The 19,188-nt window shown below is 41.8% G+C and overlaps 1 protein-coding gene across 3 annotated transcripts; it reads right to left on the bottom strand.

Annotated features, from left to right (window-relative positions):
• Positions 1–175: 175 nt before the first annotated feature.
• Positions 176–18,672, bottom strand: RB195_009546 (uncharacterized protein; the record flags this gene model as incomplete). Of its 3 annotated transcripts, XM_064190136.1 has the most annotated exons (15): positions 176–264; positions 331–418; positions 492–614; positions 5,868–5,903; positions 10,175–10,234; positions 10,348–10,513; positions 10,579–10,634; positions 10,714–10,809; positions 14,512–14,615; positions 14,669–14,818; positions 15,050–15,098; positions 15,160–15,277; positions 17,176–17,225; positions 17,370–17,523; positions 18,584–18,672. In XM_064190136.1, 15 exons carry the CDS (start codon positions 18,670–18,672, stop codon positions 176–178), a joined length of 1,428 nt encoding a protein of 475 aa, XP_064047719.1. The 3 variants fall into 3 exon arrangements, with proteins under 3 accessions (XP_064047719.1, XP_064047720.1, XP_064047721.1); XM_064190137.1 differs by lacking the exons at positions 15,050–15,098; positions 15,160–15,277; positions 17,176–17,225; positions 17,370–17,523; positions 18,584–18,672 and adding an exon at positions 16,830–16,971; XM_064190138.1 differs by lacking the exons at positions 5,868–5,903; positions 10,175–10,234; positions 15,050–15,098; ... (2 more) ...; positions 17,370–17,523; positions 18,584–18,672 and adding an exon at positions 16,830–16,971.
• Between the last annotated feature and the right edge of the window lie 516 nt (positions 18,673–19,188).

Raw genomic sequence — 19,188 nt, 5'->3', positions numbered from 1 at the left:
TTTAGTTTTGAGTTTGATAACACTGCCCACTTTGCAGTGTGCGCGGTACGGTACATACATCAGCATCAGTAAAAAGTATTGAGGTGCACCAGGTCGTATTTTTCGTAAGTCACGGGGATTTGGTGGGAAGGGGTGGAGTCAGCCAATTGACAGCGCCCATTTGGGGCGGAGCCAATTAGTCCTCAGTTGGAATCGGAATCCACTCATCTTTGCTGAGGTTCTCCGACATCGAACTCAACACCGTCATAATCGTCCAGTAGACGACTAAAAGAATAAGGATGAGAGATATAGAATTTGTAGAAATTTGAAGCGATATCTGAATCAACTCGCCGTTAAATCCGGAAAAAAGCAGTGGAAAAATGTAGCGACTACACTTGTCAATTTTGGCTGGAGTAACATTTCGGCACGTTTTTGAGGCCTGAAAAATAGATGTAGGCGAAAATTCGAGAAAAAAACAACATGATCACCAAGTCAAAAACAGGGTTACTCACTTTCTTAGGTTTTCCAAATGGCGCTGGCCACATAGTATGGGCTCCATCGGCGACAAGCCGAGGATGTTGGATTAAGGGAATTGTCCGACAATCACAGTCCACAGGAATCTCCATAAGTTGATGCTGTAAATTGAGGACGATAGATTTCTGATAAAGAAATAATACAGCAAAAGACAGTGACAGTAAGATAATGAATATGCATCCAGAAAATAAGAAGAAATCAAATTTAAAAAATTCTCATCAAATAATAATGTACAGTATATATACTGTATAAACTTTCAGAATTTCGTATCCTTAATTTCCATAGGAAGCGTATGTAACTAATTTCAAGTTCCTATGATTACTCCATAAATTTTAATCCAGGCTGTCGTTCAGCATGATGCGAAACGTACTCTAGTAAGTCAAACAATTGAAGAGAGGAAGCTTTGGCCATAACTATCCGTTTTGTCGAGCTGAACTGCCTTTTTCGAATGACCTCCGATAAAGGACGCTTTCAGGACTGCTACGAGATTTGTGCGTGATGTTTGCTGCACCCAGCGACTGCGGGACATCTTGCCATCAGCACTGAAGACTACAGCATCTACTGCTGTGATGCCGTTGAAGAGAAGATAAAAAGCTGCGCGGAAGCTGCGAAGGAAAAGTACAACAACCTACTTTATCAATTTGGCTCAACGCCGGTCCAGAGTACGCAAACCCTGGATCGTAAGCGCACACACAGCTACGGAAGTAACTGACAGCTACAACATAGACATAAACAATGCGCTGATGCCCATGACGAGAGGAGATGGTCACAGTAGGAGTCGATGCGAAGCAGACAGGACTTCAGCAACAATCCAATGTGCTTAAAAAATGGTGTTAGCCTGCCGAGAAAATTACAAGAACGTCTGGCCAACTTATGTGAATAGACAAATCCAATTATCTCCTCCACATTCAAGAAGAGATACCCCAAGTCTGAAGTGTAGGATGAGCCGAAGACAGAGTCTCTCAAGCGTTTGTCTGGCTAAACTCTGGTGAAGAACGTTTCTAAGTCGTGCATTCGAGAATCAGGACCCGTTTTTGGTATCGCAGTCAACCTCGAACATCGCTAAGTCCTTCTCAGCTTCAAGATACAGTTAAAAAACCAAAGACGAGTAGTCCTTTTTCAACAGGAAATCTACATGACAAGTGTGAATGACGAAGATTGCAGAACGAAACTCCGCCAACGAGGGTCTATTTATTCATTACTTCTGGAAGAAAACATGGCAGAAAGATTACAATACAGATTTTTATACAAAGCGTATCTGGAACTGTAAAAAAACAATATCTGTGTCAATGTCGATAAAGAAGTTTCTCTTTGCATCTCCAGAAACAAAATCTATCCATAGCTCCGCGCCCATAACTGATGATTTCAACGAGGAGAAGGGTCTGAGCAAGAACTTGAATTGAAACGTGATCGTGATAATGTACAGTGGTCGAGAGGAAAGGAGTTGGAAGAGGTCTTAGAGTATAGCTTGCAAAGTCAAGTTCCTAGTCCACAAATCCGTTTTTCGCGTTTTCCGTTTCATGTACAATAATGTCCGGATCGGACGTGGACAGCACTACGTACAGTAAAGACAAACCTCAATTACACTGGGATGAAATTACTCAAGCTGAAGCTTTACTATTCCAGGCTTCAGTTTATCGCGGTGAGGAACTTTACATGGACAGGTAGAAAGCAAGACAATCATATGCTTACTTTTGTTGAAGCCCTCCACGTCATCAAGAGGCGGTTTACCGCGTCATATGTAGTAGTGTCAAGGTTACTCTGGACTTCGAAATACATAGGAGATATCTTCTTGCAGGGTCTCCCAAGCTGAGAAAGAGTTTGACACCTCCTACATTCGGAATCGGAAATCTAGCTAAGACTAAGCTATTGCTAAGATTCACCACCTTCGTCTAGGGAAAATGTTGCAAGGTGGCTCTCTGAACCATGTAGGTTGGCGACGGCTAATGGTGAAAGCTAAGCATACCATGACATGGCGGTCGTTATGGGTAAAAGTCTCTCAATGGCTTCAGCATGCATACTGCTGGAACCCTGCACACTTAGCCCTGGCGTCCCAGCTAGAAGGTATGGCGATCTTTGAGAGGCGATCAACTCTAAGCTGCTCAGGACGTCTTTGATTTCGGACCAAGGTGGCACGTGCGCGACTCGCCGTAGAGACTGTTTCAGATTTCGTTCTTACTACGCGAATACGGTATCCACGGGTGTTGACCTACATTCCCTTCTCGAAGCTGCAGAGCGCATCAAGCTACATGTGATTCCTTTGCAATAGACTAGGAGCATAAGGAGCGACGTTTGACAGATGAATGACGGCACACTCCTCATTCGCTTAGAAAAGGTTCCGCCACAAAATGTGGTGTTGTGTTGTGTACCCGTCTGTCGTCCAATGCGCCTATCTTCGCGAATTCTTTCCATTTCTCCTGTTCTATCTTCACCTTAGCCCTCTACAGCGTAAATCCATAAGCGTCACCAACTGCTACTCAGCAACATCAACACCTAATGATTCCGAATTGGATGCGTTTTATGAAGAGCTAGAGGAAGTGGTCAGCAACGAGAAGTCCTTTTACAAATTCCTCGTTGTAGAGTTCCTGAATGAAAACGGCAGTCATGTTGCCGGGCTGTTGCCTGCCACTCGTATTTTCATTGGAATCCTCCCTTTATGAATAGAGATCGGCGGCGGACATGGAAATCGCCCAGTGGCGCAACTGCGGTGCAGAGATCAACAGCATACTTTCAGCGGCGGCTGCTTCCACTTGACGTGTACCACCCTTTTGTAGTGGTTCTAATTCCGTCTCCTTGCAGCGAAAATACATCTCAGACAAGACAGAACTACGCAAGACAGAGAAGAACATCCGGAATCGGAAACGAAGAAGGAAGACATGTACGACGGCTGCACAATCGAGGACTCCTTGTCTGAAGCGATTAGCACATCAAGGAGGACCGAACCGCTAGCTGAGACCTGCTTCTCAGATCAACAAGAGCATGTTCTGAACTTTCTTCGAAGACGCGCACAACAAACTTGCGCCGATTTTTGAAAATTATCAAGGAGTTGGTGGAAAGAAGGACTTTTGAGCTTGATAGAGCGCATCACACATTGAGCGGTTAGTTAACACTAGCTACGGATAACTTGTGCAAGAAGATCTTTTGTAATACAAGCAGAAGAAAATTCTGGAAGTAGCACAAAGAAGGGCAAGTCTGAAGAAGTAAGGACCTCCACGATTGAAATGTTCCGCTAACAGGCTGCTGAGCGAAGACGGGATTCGCACCTCCTGAGATGGCAATCATCACGAATGGGTCCGACTTAAACCTTTTCCAATCAACTTCTTTCGTCAACTTCTGTGTCAAGCCGATCATCCCCACTGATGAAGCCTCACCTCATATTCTGTCTTCCGAGGCCCGACTCGCTATCATGAGAATGGAGCTTGGCAGAGCTTCTGGACTCAATTTTATATACACAGACTTTCCACGGGCTGGTATAGCGACTAACATCGAACATGCTTCCCGAGCTTCTTATACAAAGTCTTTACCAAGATCATCCTCATGTGCATAGCTAGGACGCTGGATGAAGCCCAACCTCAAGAACAACTTGGATTGCATCGGGGTTTCAGCTGCGTGGACCACATCCAGGCATGTCGAGGATCATAGAAAGTTCTAGAGGATATCGTCATTGACTACGAGAGAGCCCCAGCATAGGCAGCATCGAAAAGAATGCAACAGCGTCAGCGCTGGTCGATCAAGGTGTGGACGCGTCATATGCGAGGAGATTAGCCAATTGCTACGATCGATCCACTACTACAGCAACATCATTTGCAGTGCCCCATTCCCGTATCCATTAGAAGGGGATACGACAAGGCAGCACTACATATACCTGAAGCCTTTTACGAGTGGATTACAATGAATAGTGATCTCATCTGCTCTGGCAGAAAAGGGCATAATTGCTGATGGAAGATCCCTCTGAAACCTTTCTTTGCAAACGACATCGTCCTCTTTTCAAGAAGTACCAACGAAGCAGAGAAGAGGATAGGATAAGCAGCGATAATAAGCGAATGAGCAGAAAAAAGATACTGCTCATAAAGAACGTCTACTGCGAAGAGGTGAAATATCACTTGAAGGCTTCTTAATCGCGGGATCTTCGCCATGCCGTATATCTCGGATTTCCTACGAATAAGAAGGACTCGAATGAGGCACTGAATTAAAGAATGAGAGCAACGTGTGCAGGTTTCGTAGCCGACAATGAAGCCACGGACCAACTGCTATACCAAGAGCCCATCTGTTCGACTCGACAGTTCTTTCAGCGCTCTGTTACGCAGTGAAGACGTGGGCGGACACCGCTACCACGTCTAGAATACTACTCACTACTCACCAGACTTCGAGAGATGTCTTCTGAAGTCTAACCGGCGCATACAACACCTAAGCCGGTCTTCACAGCTTCGCATCAAGCGTAATGCCAAGCGAAATATAGGAAAAAAGCAAGGCATAGATGGACTGGTCATATCTAGAGTTGATCCCAAGAGATGGCAAACGCTCTGGAGGGAGGCTGCAAACGAAACACCCCACGAATCTGAGGTGGTACAGACTTCAGGTGGAGTATTCGTATACGGGATCGTAGATTATAGAGAGAAGGGTGATTCCGTCCATTTCTTCCTAATTTGCGTAAAAAACCGCCCGTAAGATACGGCTTCGAGCGTTCTGACGCGCGACTTTAACAGTGAGTTCGATTGAAGCGCGCCAGCCGTGAGCACACGTCCTATCTTCCAGGCCGTTTTTTACGCCAATTAGCAAGAAATGGGCGGAATCATCCATCTCTCCATAATCTACGATCCCGTATAAGAATACTCCACCTGAAATCCATACCACCTCAGATTCTTGGGGTGATGCCTTTAAGGACGACACATCTCAAAGAAGACTAGGACAATCACGACAAGCGATTGTGTCACCAATCAGGTGAACCAAATCAGATTTAAATATTGAAAATCATCTCGGACAGTTTTTCAATCTCCTGGGATTTCACCGAGAGAAACTAGGCTTTGTTAAAAGAAGTTGAAAACAAGGAGGTTTAAAATATTTAAGTTTATACATCATAATTGAACGGTAAAGTTCACTTTTGTGAACCTTTGAGGAGAGTGAGCGATTAGTAAAGATATGGAATTAGTCGAATTCAGCGGGCTTCTACAACTGTTATCACAGAAGAATGGGATTACAGTTGGCATAACTTTGGCTTGTCGTCCGTTAGGTAGGCAACACTCAGTCCGGAACATGGGTGATTGGCAACACTAACAACGAGGTTACTTCTTTAGAAACCCACCCCATCACAGTTTTAAATCAAGGACCTAAGAGGTACAAGTTGAGAAACTAACCATTGAAGAATTCCGGGGTCCAAAGTACAAATCGGTCTGAAACAGCATTTTTGAGGAATGTTAAACTAAACCGAAGAGACTGGGAAAGAAGAGTTACGAAACAAAAGTCAAAATGTTGTGGACAGGAAAAGTGCAGACGAAACACGGACGGCTATAGGTACTAAAAAATGTTGCAGGGTGTTTGAGTAAAAAAGAAAATTGATCATGCGTAAACTAGAAAAAAAAGAAGTTTTTAAATTTTTCCTATCTGAAAACCAATATGAAGATCTTTTTTGAGCTGCACTTGTCAATTCGGAGTGAAGCAACTTTTCAGAAGCACTCTACCAGAAATAAATATCTCCTCGCAAAAAAGGAAACCATTAGTTTATCATTCTACATACATATTTAGTCTTATTTTTGGGCAACTATCAACAACTAGCTCGCTTTTTCTACTACTGTTGTCCCAAAGGTAGGTGAACGGAAAGGATCTCTTAATGAGTTGAAAAATAATGAGTTTTCAGGGAATTTGCGTGAGGTTTCCTACTTCATAGCTGTTCCATGCACTTCTTCAGAAGCAGCATGTTGACGATGTTGGGATCTGTCCACAAAATGATAACGTTAGGGGTTTGGATCCCGAGTATGGACATGACTGAGTTAGATTCCCACTAAACGTCCTCATAAATGGCGTTGAAATCCAACTTTACAAATTCTCCCATGAGATCTATCCATTCACTTTGCTTGTATAGGTTACTGAGAGAACCTCATTGATTTTTGTCCGCTTTTCCGCTTACGCGGCACGTGTACAGGGATTGCGGGTTGCAGGGTGGCTCGTATGAAAATTCAAACACGAAGACCGTTTCCCACGTCTTTTTTCCGAACAAATAAGGGGAATCGAGCATGATTCCACTTACACTCGTGATCTGCATACTTATTCCTATTTTTTTCGTGGAGAGCACCCAACATCGTCAGTTTCGCTGTGTGTTGTTACCAACCTTTTTCTACCGAAAATATGTCATGAGTACTTTTTTAGACGTATGAGTATGGCAGAAAATCTTCAACGCTAACATTGCAGTGAGTTGCGTCTCATTCAACGGAGGAACGGGTACATCTGAAGTCGTATACATTAGCATTGATATCATCGAACAGTTGTTCAGATGTGAAGTATTAATTAAAAAGGACAGAGTGGCATCCAAAAGTATTAATTAGTGTGCAAAAATCAAATAGTCGGTTTTCCAAGCATTGTTGTGGATTTGGTCGGGACCAACGATGCCAATTATCCAGCGTAAGATCCTTCTTACAAAGGTTACACGGCGACGTTTGAACTCTTTGATTCCTGTGCAGCCGTACATCGCTGTAAGTCACATGACGATCCTTTGGACTCGCAACATGAAATTGAAGAAAAAATCACTTGGCATAATTCTAAATTGCTGCCAATGATTATTCCAACCAAGAAGCTTATACGTAACCCGGTAACTTCATGTACAAAGCTGCTATCAAGTGCAATCGTCGACTGCTTGAAAGTGTCAATCAGTCACTGGAAGATTCAGTCCCGTATCAGTACTGATGGTGTCTCTTTCGTCCAAGGCAGCCGTGATGACCTCGGCTCTATCCTAGTTTAGAGGCCATTGTTCTGCAATCCTACGTCGGTTTGCGGTATTTTGCACACAAACTGGGCTGGACGTACATGTTGTGTGGTTTCATGTCGAGCGAGTAGTGGAAATGAAAGACGGACTAGTAGCAGCACAGTGGAATGATCACTTTCTCGAAATGGCAGCACAAGAACGTATTTTCGTTATTCTTATTTCCTGTGGTTTTAAATATTTGTAACAGTCTGTGCAAAATCGCGCAAAAAAAGCAAGAATTCAAGCTGCTTTCCCTTCTAACAAGGAGGGCGCCATGAACTGATATCCTTCTAACGTTAAAATGACACCCGAATTTCATCACTAGGCCGTCTCGAGCTTGCATTTTTCTTTTATCTTCCTGACCTTCATACTTTCTTCCCAGACATCATTGGCGTAGAGAAGTTACCAAGACGCAGAAATTTGTAGGATTTGCGTGACGACATCCATGACGAAGACGAAAAGTACAGGAGAGGAGGTTAAAGCATTCGTGCAAACAGCGATAACTGTGAATTCCGTCGACATGCTTCTTGGCGCACGACTTCATAGGCAGTGATAAAGAATTACGAGATGCTTGGTGAGCTCCTCCAAGTCGTAGGTAGTACCAGATAGGTTTGAAAGTGTTGTTCTAGTTCAGGAAAAGGAAAGTCCTTTACCGTTTCTCGATTAAATCCTGCGAATATGTTATGTTTGTCGGTGAGACCACGTCACTTCGTCCAAATCTCGATAATGTCGCAAATTTTGAGGTCGGTCATGAGTTCTGGGATATTCGCTCTATGAGGCAGCTGTCGAACTCGCCTCACCACCAAACAATGAACGGATATACTCCCTTTCCAAACTGTGATCGCGATGCTTAACCTACATAAGGATTCGTACACTTTACGTTTTCGCCATTCACCTCGTCTACAGAGTGTGGGGTTGTCTGAGTCCTTCGCTTTTCCTGGTTTCATTGGAGCAGCGTTAATTTCAAGAATGACTATTGTTGAAAAGAAAGGTAGAAAAAACTCTCCAAGCGGACATCGCTGCTGAAGCATCTTTCCTTTTCCCATCTTCTCCATCTGAAGCTACCTCTCCTTCTCTACCTTCAGTGAATGTTTAGTATTCAAGGTGAGCTGTTTCAGTAGTAGTTTGTTTCGACTAGACATCTACTAAACAGCTTGACCTCAGCCTCACGAACGGCGACTGTATGCGGAGATAACGTAAGAAAGAAGAATTTTTTTCTTAGAAATGTGTTTTAACGACTTCGATAAAATTCTAGGAAGTATCATAATTGTATGCGGAGAAACTCTTCAAAATATTTCAACCTTATTTCAGCTAAGTAAAAGTTTCAGAAAAGTCACTGTTGTACAATATTTTAAAAGAAAGAACTCAAAATGCCGTCTCCAATGGTTATTTTAGGAACTGAAACGAAAATGGAATACATTACGCTAGCGCTGGAAATTTTCAAAAATTTCACATTCGTTTTACTTTTATTTTTTTATTGCAGCTTTTTTTGTACTGCTACCGATTGCGCTGCAGTTTCAGTAGACTCCACGAAGGTAAGGTCAAGATGTGCGCGAAATCTTCAATTACTTTGCCGTTTTCAGCGGTTACTCTATTGAAAAAACGACTTTTTAAAGCGATTTCTTATCTTGAAGAATTGAAGGCAATGAAATTATCAATTGGATAAATTTACTATTAGTTCAAAAAGGCGAAGCGAGACTGTCGTACGGTCGCTTTACCGAATTCGTACCAGACAAGGACATTAGGTTGCCCGCTTCGTTCCCAGAAGCGATGGCGTCGCGGATATCGCGCCATCGCCAACTGGTGATTATCGACCGAGCGCTATGGCGTGGCAGCTTTCGGTCGGAATCAGCAATTAATTGAAACGCTGTAGCGTTATAATAGTGCTTCTGGAAACTTTGTAAGCAGCCTATTGTTTCATAAACATCCTCGAAATCCGCATATACCTTTTGTGCCAACATAAAGATGAGCGCAGTATTAAGTAGTCTGGTAATTTTTGTTCCGATGAGATTGCGACGGTACTAGGAAATTCTACAAATACCAAATTGAACGATTTCGCTCAAAAATGTTGCAAATTTCAACAAAGTTTGAAAATCGGAAAAGCGAAATAGAGGCCAACTTTTGATTACTTTCTTTTATAAACATATTTTTATCGGGAGGACTGATTAGGAGAACGGTTTGGCTTCAAAATTCTTACCGATAATGTGGCAAGAATAAAGGAATTAAAATTCGGTCATTCCATTATTAACCAATAGTAATTAAAGGAAGAGAAGAAAACTCAGTCTCTAGAAAGTCATACTTTCTAATGACTGAGTTTTCTATTCTAAATAGAAAAAAAAGCTATCAATGTCATGTTATCCAGCAAGAGGAAACTGCAGAGTGATTTTTTCAAGTTTTCAGTTAGAGTAACGAGATTATTTAGAAATATTTGAAATAAGAAGAGGGAGAGTGAGATGACATCAATCCTTGGTGTTCACCATTGTCTTTTCAAGTTTCGTATGGTATTATCGATAAATTAATTATCGTGAAAAAAAAGTGCTAAGAAGATAAGGAGTGATCGAAAACACAAGCACACATCTTGTAAGAGTCCGAATAAATGAAATAGTCATTTGCAGGGATTCTGAAAGATTTCCTACAAAAAAAAATGGAATTCCTTGCAGGACCACTATTTCATCTAAGCGGATCTTTCGTTACCGAGCCACTCACATGCTGTGCAAAGCTCTTCGCCGGTGTTGAGTTCTGTGAGATCAGAGACATCTCGTACATCTACAAGCGTGAACATTGTTGGTTAGTAGTTCGGTTAATTAAGCAGTATAAATGCAACATTAGTAAATTCTATAGTGAAATCAAGAAATTCTGGAAAATTCCATGAATCTCACATTATTATTCGGTTGCTTCGGTGACAACGTATTGCTGAACATGGGGACTTCGGTTCGTTGTTGTTGCTCAGCTTGTCGTCGACGTTTCTCCCGTCGAAGTGCTATCCGTTTATTCATGTAGGAAACTACCGCATATTCAACCAAAGAAGCGAAAACCATAACGAAACTGCAATTGTTTTGATTTAGGGGGAGTTTTGAATCCGTTCATGCGCGGATATGAGGGAAACTCACCAAAAATTGAGAAAGACATCCAATCCTTTGATGTAGCTGACTTTTGGCATAGAGTTCTGCAACAGAAGAATATCTCCGCTGTGGTTTTCGCTACAGTGTCACAATGACTACGACAAAACTTCCGTAAACGCTTACATTGGTGGTGGTGATGAGGGTGGTCATCGTGAGCACAGTAGTCACTCCGAGGCCGACACGAGCTGGCGATGCCTCGCGATTTAACCAGAACGATACCTAAAAGCAGCAGTTCACGAGGGATTATCTCAGTAAAAATTCTATTGGATAAGATTTTCAGATAAATTTTCTTTAACTATCCGTCTTCTTTGCTTGTTCCCATTTGTTTAATGTCCCGCAGCAGTTTCGAATTCCACTTTAGCAGAAATGACATCATTATGCACTCAGCATGGTGCAGCAAGCTTTCTCTTTCTGGCAATCTGTTAATATCTCCCTTTGTCGCGAAGAAAGGCATAAAGAAGGGAGAAACAAAAAAAAAACCCAAATACCCAACGAGTACGACAATATGTTTGAGCTTGTCATTGTTATCAAAGTCGGTCTCCCTCTGTGCGACGTAAGAGACAGTGGTCGAACTGCGCAAGATTAGAGGTGTAATCTGAACGACTGTCGTCGTCCAGCTGTATCTCAATGGTTCCCAGCAGAGAGCCTTTTGATGGTCGGAGTCGGACCGATAGGAAGACCTTCAAAAAATTCTGTCGTCTTTTCATTGTGTGTCTGTCCATCCACGAACAACGCCGCCCTTGCTGATTTGATCATTTAGTTCGTGGCTGCCCATTGAGGCACAATAGGTCCAAGAAAGCGAACGAAAAAATTATGATTGAAAGAGCCGAGTTCAATGTGTGGCGTGCATCGTTGGCTGGACGGAGCATCGACAGCGCAGTTATGGTCCTCGCAGAACAAAGATTTATGACAAGTGATGTCGATTCAAAAAAATTCTTCGTCCATGAGGTTTTGCTACTATTTAACTCAGAATTTTACTTTCCCACAGAGCTTACGCAAATGCACCGACCTCAATGTCGTTTTGACCCGACTAAACCAGAATTCCGATGGTGCGATCCACGCAAGAGCTGTTTATAGAAAACCTTGATCCAGGATAGTTCCGCCAAAATTATTGTACCCAAGACTGTTTATATGTTGAAGTATTATGAATTGCAATATGTACATTGTATATATTAATTATCTAGTTATTTGTTGTTGTGACTTAATTATTTGTCGTTATATTATGCCTTATGACCATAGTTATTTGTTAGTGCTTTTTAGTCGGTTGATAGTGAGGTCGATTGGTGACTCGGGTTTTCGCGCGCAAAAGGGCGGGGCAGCTGAGACCAAACGCGTATGTAATGGCGCGTCTGTGCATACAAAAGGTTTTTGGACGGGATAACTGACCGAAGGTAGGTGGTTCCTCTGGATTCCAGTGAGCGCTCCAAAATAAGACGGATAGCCTAGGATAAGTGAGGAAAACCGAGAGGTTCTGAATCAGCGGCCATCGGTGAGTCATCGAGTTGCTGCTAATTGCGGTGGAGGTCTTTCGCAACATTTCGAAAGCGAAAGTAGCTGGGAGCTACCAGATTAGGACCAACTAGTGGTATCATAAGGAGGCCGCATTACCCCGCGTCACCAATCGATAAAGCGCTCTTATATTCATACTCGTGTTATCGTTCGTCTTCATATTATACATATCATATTATCCTCAGTACATCGTAATAATTGCCTCATCTAATCTCAAGAGTTATCAACAGGATCCTCTAATCTCACGAGTTGACAGTATTACCACTTAATCAGATAAAGAATATTACTTGACTATGTTGGTTGTTTTAAGGGCAGCGGTCTATACCGTGAATATTTTCCATTGTGTTCCTTCGTCTTGTATTAATCGTGTCGGTACAACCGACGACACTTAGTTCTACTTTCAGGCTGGAAATAGCGCACATCGCGAGAAACGACGCGATATGATTGAGGTAAGATTTAATTGGCCTGGAATCTCAGGGTATTGTTGGTGAATTCGTGACCACAGAAGTAACCGTCCTGATTCTAGTTGTGGTGAGGGCACCCTTCCTCTTGAGTTCATACATTATCCTGTCAATTGGAATTTACATAGAAAGATAGAGATGCACAGTCCCAGAGAAGTCTAACGAATGTTCTTCCACTATGCCGAGAAAGGACGTCTGAGATCATTCGGAGTCCTTAAGACAAGATTTTCGAAAATCCTTGCTTTGGAAATTGGCTTCCGTTTTAGGGATTTGATTACTTATTGCTAATCGGTTTGCACAAGAGGCTCAGAGAGGAAGCTACGAGGGAAGCTGTTTCCAACTTCCGCCAAATGCCTCCAGGGCTCTCAAGCTCAAAAGAATTCGCAGCTGCATATTTTCTAGTAGTTTCTAGTGTACCCGATCTTAACCCTTTTGGATTAGATCGCGTGGGATGTAGTCGAAAGACAATCCAATGAGTCCAGGCTACAACTATCACTTCCCTCTGAGCCCTATCGATTTGGAGTTTACGGCCATGAAGTGCGATCACTTGAAGATGGTGGTCCAGATGGTGGTGTGCCAGAAGCGCTGAGCGACTATGTAAGATAATACGTTTGACCTAAGAAGTCTGAAAGGAATTAACAAGTTCTCTTATCCGGCTCTGCAGGTTCAAATTATACTGATGTTCTTCATTTTTTGAGGTCCTTTCGCATTGATTGTGAGAAACGTTGCTTGTACATGGGTTAATAGGGTTTGCGGTTCCGTAAAAGTCTTCTTCTGAGCCCCTTCAAGGCATTTCTCCTCAGTTGCGAAGATGTTCGATGATTCGAATTCAATTATATCTTTCGTCTATGTTCCAATATTCGGCCAACAGCTAACTAACAGAGCGAAATAATGTGCAGTTGACGATGGTACTGAAAAGATCGTCTTCTTATTTTCCCATTCTTATTAAGAAAAATTCTTCTCATGAGACCATGCAAAACTTCAGTATTATAGCGAAGTGCACCCGGCAAAACCTTCTTTGTATTGACAGCGATGTCGTGGATTTCTCTGTGGAACTCCGCAACGGGTGAATCTCACATCCACTGTAAAGAGTAGTTTTACTGGAATTTCGAGTTTTCATAGTCTTAATGGCCATGATAAATCCAGAAAGGTTCCTCTCCTCTTTGTTGTATTGTGGATCATTACCTGCTTAGTAACTTTATGTTGGTGCGCAGGCAACGAAGACTACCAGAGAGGACATCTACGTGTTATTAGCCTTGAACAATGGCTAGCTACTTGTAAGAAGAGATCGTTAAACATTGTCACACTCTTACTGACAAAGACACCATCTCTTTTGTTAGTCCCAGTGCCCGCTGCAAGAACAATTGTTCTCCACTGTCACGGAAGCCGTTCGATGTCTTCTTGTTCTCATAGGTGCCATGACGTCGCGCTTGGTTTTCTTGGCGTAGATCATGAGATCTTCAATGTTCGCTTGCAGGTTAGGTATGTCCTACGCACGTGCGTGTCAGGCGCTACTCCAGATTCGGAAGACTTTCTTATTACAGCGATAAAACCCAAGCAGCTTGCTAAATTTCAGTTCGCTACTGTATCTTGTTCTCCCAGGAGTAGACAAAACTGGAGTTTATGTATTTCTCCAAACCACCTCCTATTCGCTTTGTCCACGGATGATTGACTAGCTACATGTAAACACATCCACAGGTGTATGTGGTAAAATACTTCTCAGCGACCTAAGCATCGGAGTGTGTACTAGGCCCCTCCTGATCTAAGTTTAGCCCTTCATGGATGTCTTGTAGAAGCAATAATTAGATTTGAAAGTAACTGGGAGATAACCGCCACAGGTCACATCAACTGATCCAGGAAAACATTCTATTTTCATTGTTCTCAATGAATATTTTATTTTTAAGTAGTACCAGGAAGGTTGTCTCTTGAAAACTTGAAAGTGGCGACTTACCCAAGAAATAGTAACGATGAGCATGGAAGGAATGACAATATTCATCGAATAGAAACCCATATTTCGGACCAGAAGAACTTCAAAATAAAGCCGGACGTACTCTCCTGTAGATTTTAAAAATGAGAATTTTTTTTTATTTTTTTAACATGTATCCTACCTGATGACGTCACAGCCTTGGTGATGTTCACATTGTAACCGGTCTGTTTGAACTGTGGCAGCATGAACTTGTCGAAAGCTACGGCTCCTTGGCGGAGATCTGACTTCTGTCGACCCCAAAAGTAGTCGATATCGGCAGTTGTGTAGCCGTCTGAATATCGATTGCACCGTAATGCTGCTGCATACTGTAGCTATGTTAGTTCTCTGAGTCAGTTATAGTTACACCAGGTCTATAGGGACGAGTACAGTAAAAGTTTACCGTTATGCAAGTGTATTTTATGGTGAAACACTTGCAATGTTTGAGCACTAAGGATTTATTAGGAATTAAATGATGTTAGCAATAAAGTCTAAAAATCGGTATTGAGCACGGCGTCGTAGTGACTGATCCTGAGGAAGTAGCTCCAGTAGCCAACGTTGAACAAAACAAAAATCTGCAACCAGGCAGAGTACAGACATAGGAAAACTGGAAAATCGAGCGAACAGAGAACGTACTGTGGGAAAACTCCATCTAGAAATTTTATCGATGTTGGATGGTCGAAGGCAGCTCCAAGAAGGCCACGTTCTCCGTGCTGGTTTCAAGGCCACGATAGAGGAAACGGCAGAGATGCGGCTAAAATGTAAGTGTACTCAGATCCACATGCCTTACAAGATCCTCGACTTGGGCGGACTTTCCTAGCAAAACACCCAGATTTTACCCGATTATATGGTTATTTTTTTATTTGCATGTTATTTATATATTTATATTTGTCTGTTATTTTGTGGGGAAGCGTTGGAAATGCAGCAATTTTTTGGAATTAAAAAACTATTCTTCTAAGAGAATGAATGATTCATAAGAATGATCGCAATTTGTTTATTTCTTCTGTTTGTCTCGGTAGACTTTACAAATAATTCGTAGGCTTTAAACTGATGGATAATTATTTCCTCTAGTGTTTCGTCTTTACATCTTAACTGTAGGATTTATTGACAGTGAATATAAAGAAAAATCCTCCTACTAACGTATGATAAAACTGCGGCTATTTATGACTGCCTGGACGCAGCGACGCACATTTGAATGGGGTGTAGGGTGTCAAGGTGACCGGCTGCAGAAAAGAGTAACTACCAAAGTTTTCAAAAAAGAGTTTTTAAGGTGGAATAAATGTGAGAACTTTATATGTATAGAATACTGAGTCCCGTGCTGTGGTACACTTCCCGTGAAGACTATTAAACTCGCCAGGGGATCGCTGGGCTATCATCCAAGTTTGACTCAAGCCAGCACGAGCTGACGTAGCTGGGAAAGCTGTGGTAAGATTTAGAGATCGAAAATTACAAGTCCTCGGCACCGCTCAATTCCCCCCAGTTGTCGTGAAAACGCACGCACGTACGTGAACTTTATCAAATGCTTTTCATGCCGTCAGCCTGTATTTATACGGTCACATCATCCTTGTTTTTCTGATGACATCATCCGTAAACCACCAGACAAGCAGGACGAATTTGACAAAATATGTAGTAGGATCGGTCTTTACTGAATCTGGTGAACATGATGTTCATGGAAAACATGGGCTTCCGCTAAAGCGTTCACATTCAGTGAAGGGAATAGATCCAATTGCTAGAGCTGCACATCTCTGGGTCGGATTGTGCTGAGCAATCCTAGACGTAGCAGAAATGTATTTATTTTTTCTTGTTATGCCAATGAGGTTCAGATAAAACGTTATTATTGGCCTGACGTCTTGACAAACTCGTCTTTATCAAAGGCCTGAAAATGGTTCGAGGTCATTGATCCCGTGCATATCCCATCAAACTCCTCCTTTCCCCAGGTGAATCCTGTTCTGTTGAGTTTCTTTTCCTGTTTGCAGTTCATATGTGGTGTAGTTTAAGCGACATGGAGGCTTGGCAACGAGAGAGGAGGAGTTTGATGGGATATGCACATCAATAAAAGCTTCAAGTCCTTTTCAAGGCTTTGATAAGGACAGGATTGACGAAGACACTGAGAAAGTTTCGCCAGAGCCTCGTTAGCACAATAAGAAGACATTAATCTAGCGTAAACTTCTGCCTTCCGCGTGTGCGTCCAAAAAAAAGGCGATGTGTAGCCAGCAACTGCAGCGGGTCGATGATTGTTGTGGGTTGTCTTGGACCTACACGCCTCATACCGTAACTCACCTGGCGGCCCGCTGCGACCAACCAACCTACAGGATTGATTACTACAGACGGGTCTTGTTTGGATCTGGTCCTCATGCAAATAATGCGTGTAGTAATTTTCTTTTCTGTTGTTAAAATCCCTCCAAATCCTCGTGTGGCCTTTTTGGTAGCTTTATACTGCTTCGGCATGTGGTATCTTTGAAATTCCACAAATGTTATTTTACCTTTGAGAGACAGTTATGAGGTTCTCTTAGACGTCCACTCCTCAGAGTTCAAAGAGCTGGGTAATTTGTTGCGCTATTTACGTCTTACGGTAATGTATAATTGCTCAACGAAGTGGATTTTCCGAGTAGCATTGTATGTACTTATGTTAGTGATTATTATTATTCCCACCTCAAACGCTGTTCCTCTTGTGGAGGCAAAGGGCAGTGACAATCCATTTCCTAAAAACAACAAGAATTTGCACAATATCAACGTATTTTTTGCAGAATGGTGGACAAGTTTGCTTTCCACATAAATCATGATGCAATGCGTAAACGAATGGGTAACAACAGAGACCCATGCAGTCAAATGAACATGCAAAACACCTGCAGAGTTAGAGGTACACGTTGACTTTCTGGAATGTAGAGGTTTGAATTGGTGTCGGTTGAGGAGTAGAATGGCCTGTATCCACGATTGAAATACGCCGGTACGGACACGGTACGCGACGGTGGCGGTTCCGATGGTGACAAACCGACCACCCTGAAATTAACATGTTTTCTTCATATTTTGTTATTACTGGAGCATTTGAATGTACTGTAGGAACTGGAAAAAGTGGAAACTTCTCCATTTCTTTTACTTTTCTTATTTTATGCTATCCGTTGAGGAAAAATTATGGATTCTATCCCCCACTGCGACAGTTTTGAAAGCCTTTTTAGCACAAACTTCCTCCGTATTCATTTATCAGTTTAGGAATGGTTTCTTGAATTGTTTAACACTTCCCAGAATTGTCAAATAAAACAGCGGCATTTCAGTTTTGAAACACAACCCCAAACAAAAATAAGCAATCATTAAACGACGTACGAACTATTGAAACATAACCGAAATGTCCAAAACTTATACCACATTTATAAATACTAGATTTAAATTCGATGGTGAACGGCTTTCAAAATCACCTGCCTCTAAGACAGCAAAAATTCAAAGAATAAACAGAAACTAGGAGATTATCGAGGAACAAGTATTAAAACAAGCCAATTTCAGGATGTAGAAATATATTTACTACATCAGAGAATACAAAACAAAATGTCGTTGTTACATGACCACGAAATGCTTAAAATCAAATTTTTACGAAAATGAGTTTGGATCGCGAAATCTTCCAAAACTGAGAGAGATTCAGTAGATTGAGAAGCTCCGTTAATTCAAAAATAAAACCTGTGACCTGCTACCTACTAATTCCTCACCAAAAACGCAGTTTAAATTATTTATTTTATTCTGTTATTACCACTTATACAGAATATGTATATATTTATTCGCTTATTTATTTATTAGAGTAGTTCGAATATTAAAGGAAAGAATGGAGGAGAAATGTTTCAAAAATTCAGGGTAACAAAGAGAATGGCCATAGAACACGCATGTGATTAACTTGGAAAGGAATAAACGCTGCTGAACAAATGTTTTTGTTCATATTGAAAGAAATCTAGAAGAAAATTTAAATCTAAATGATCCTTCAGAGATTTGTGAGATTTACTCCATCTTTTCTTGGGTTTCCTTCATCGTCCCGATACATTCAATACATAATTTATGAGAAAAATCAATTGCAAACCTCGATTCTCTCTTCTTTTCTCTCAATTTCATCCGCTTAGTTATGTAACCAACAGCGGCGTATTCGAGCAGTGAACAGAACACCATCATGAAGCATACTCCTGAAAAAAGTATTTGAGGAAGTGCATATCTCCTTAAAACTGAGACATGAACGAAAAAAGTTTTTTTTTTTGGAAATGGAGTATATATTTTTTCCAGATATTTTCGCTTCGTTCACAATCCGAGCGCCTTTCTCCGATTCTTGGGACTTAGAACTTTTTTCTGATTTTTCAAAGATTTTCTTATAACCACTTCACAGCAGAAAGATTTGAATTTCTCAGGGAAAAAATATCCAGCTCAAGTTACATATTACTCCAAAATAATTCTCGATCCACCGTGCCGACAAGATTTTAACAGTTTGCTCGTGTTGCTATGTGTCGTTCAGTATTTGGAGAGCAAGATAGACTAACAGGTACTGGAAAATTCTTTACATCAACGGCTATCCATCTCGCCCCGCAAAAAAAAAATCACAGAAAAAAAGATTGCGCTGTTAAAAGTTCGCAGAAAAACGTTAGATCATAGATCAATCCTTATATTTCTCAATGTGCAAGCGACCTCTCCTCCATA

The sequence above is a fragment of the Necator americanus genome, chromosome III (genome assembly GCF_031761385.1).
Source record: "Necator americanus strain Aroian chromosome III, whole genome shotgun sequence".
NCBI classification, from domain to species: domain Eukaryota; kingdom Metazoa; phylum Nematoda; class Chromadorea; order Rhabditida; family Ancylostomatidae; genus Necator; species Necator americanus.
Note: the sequence above shows the minus strand (reverse complement) of the source record. Positions and strands in the feature narration are given on the sequence as shown.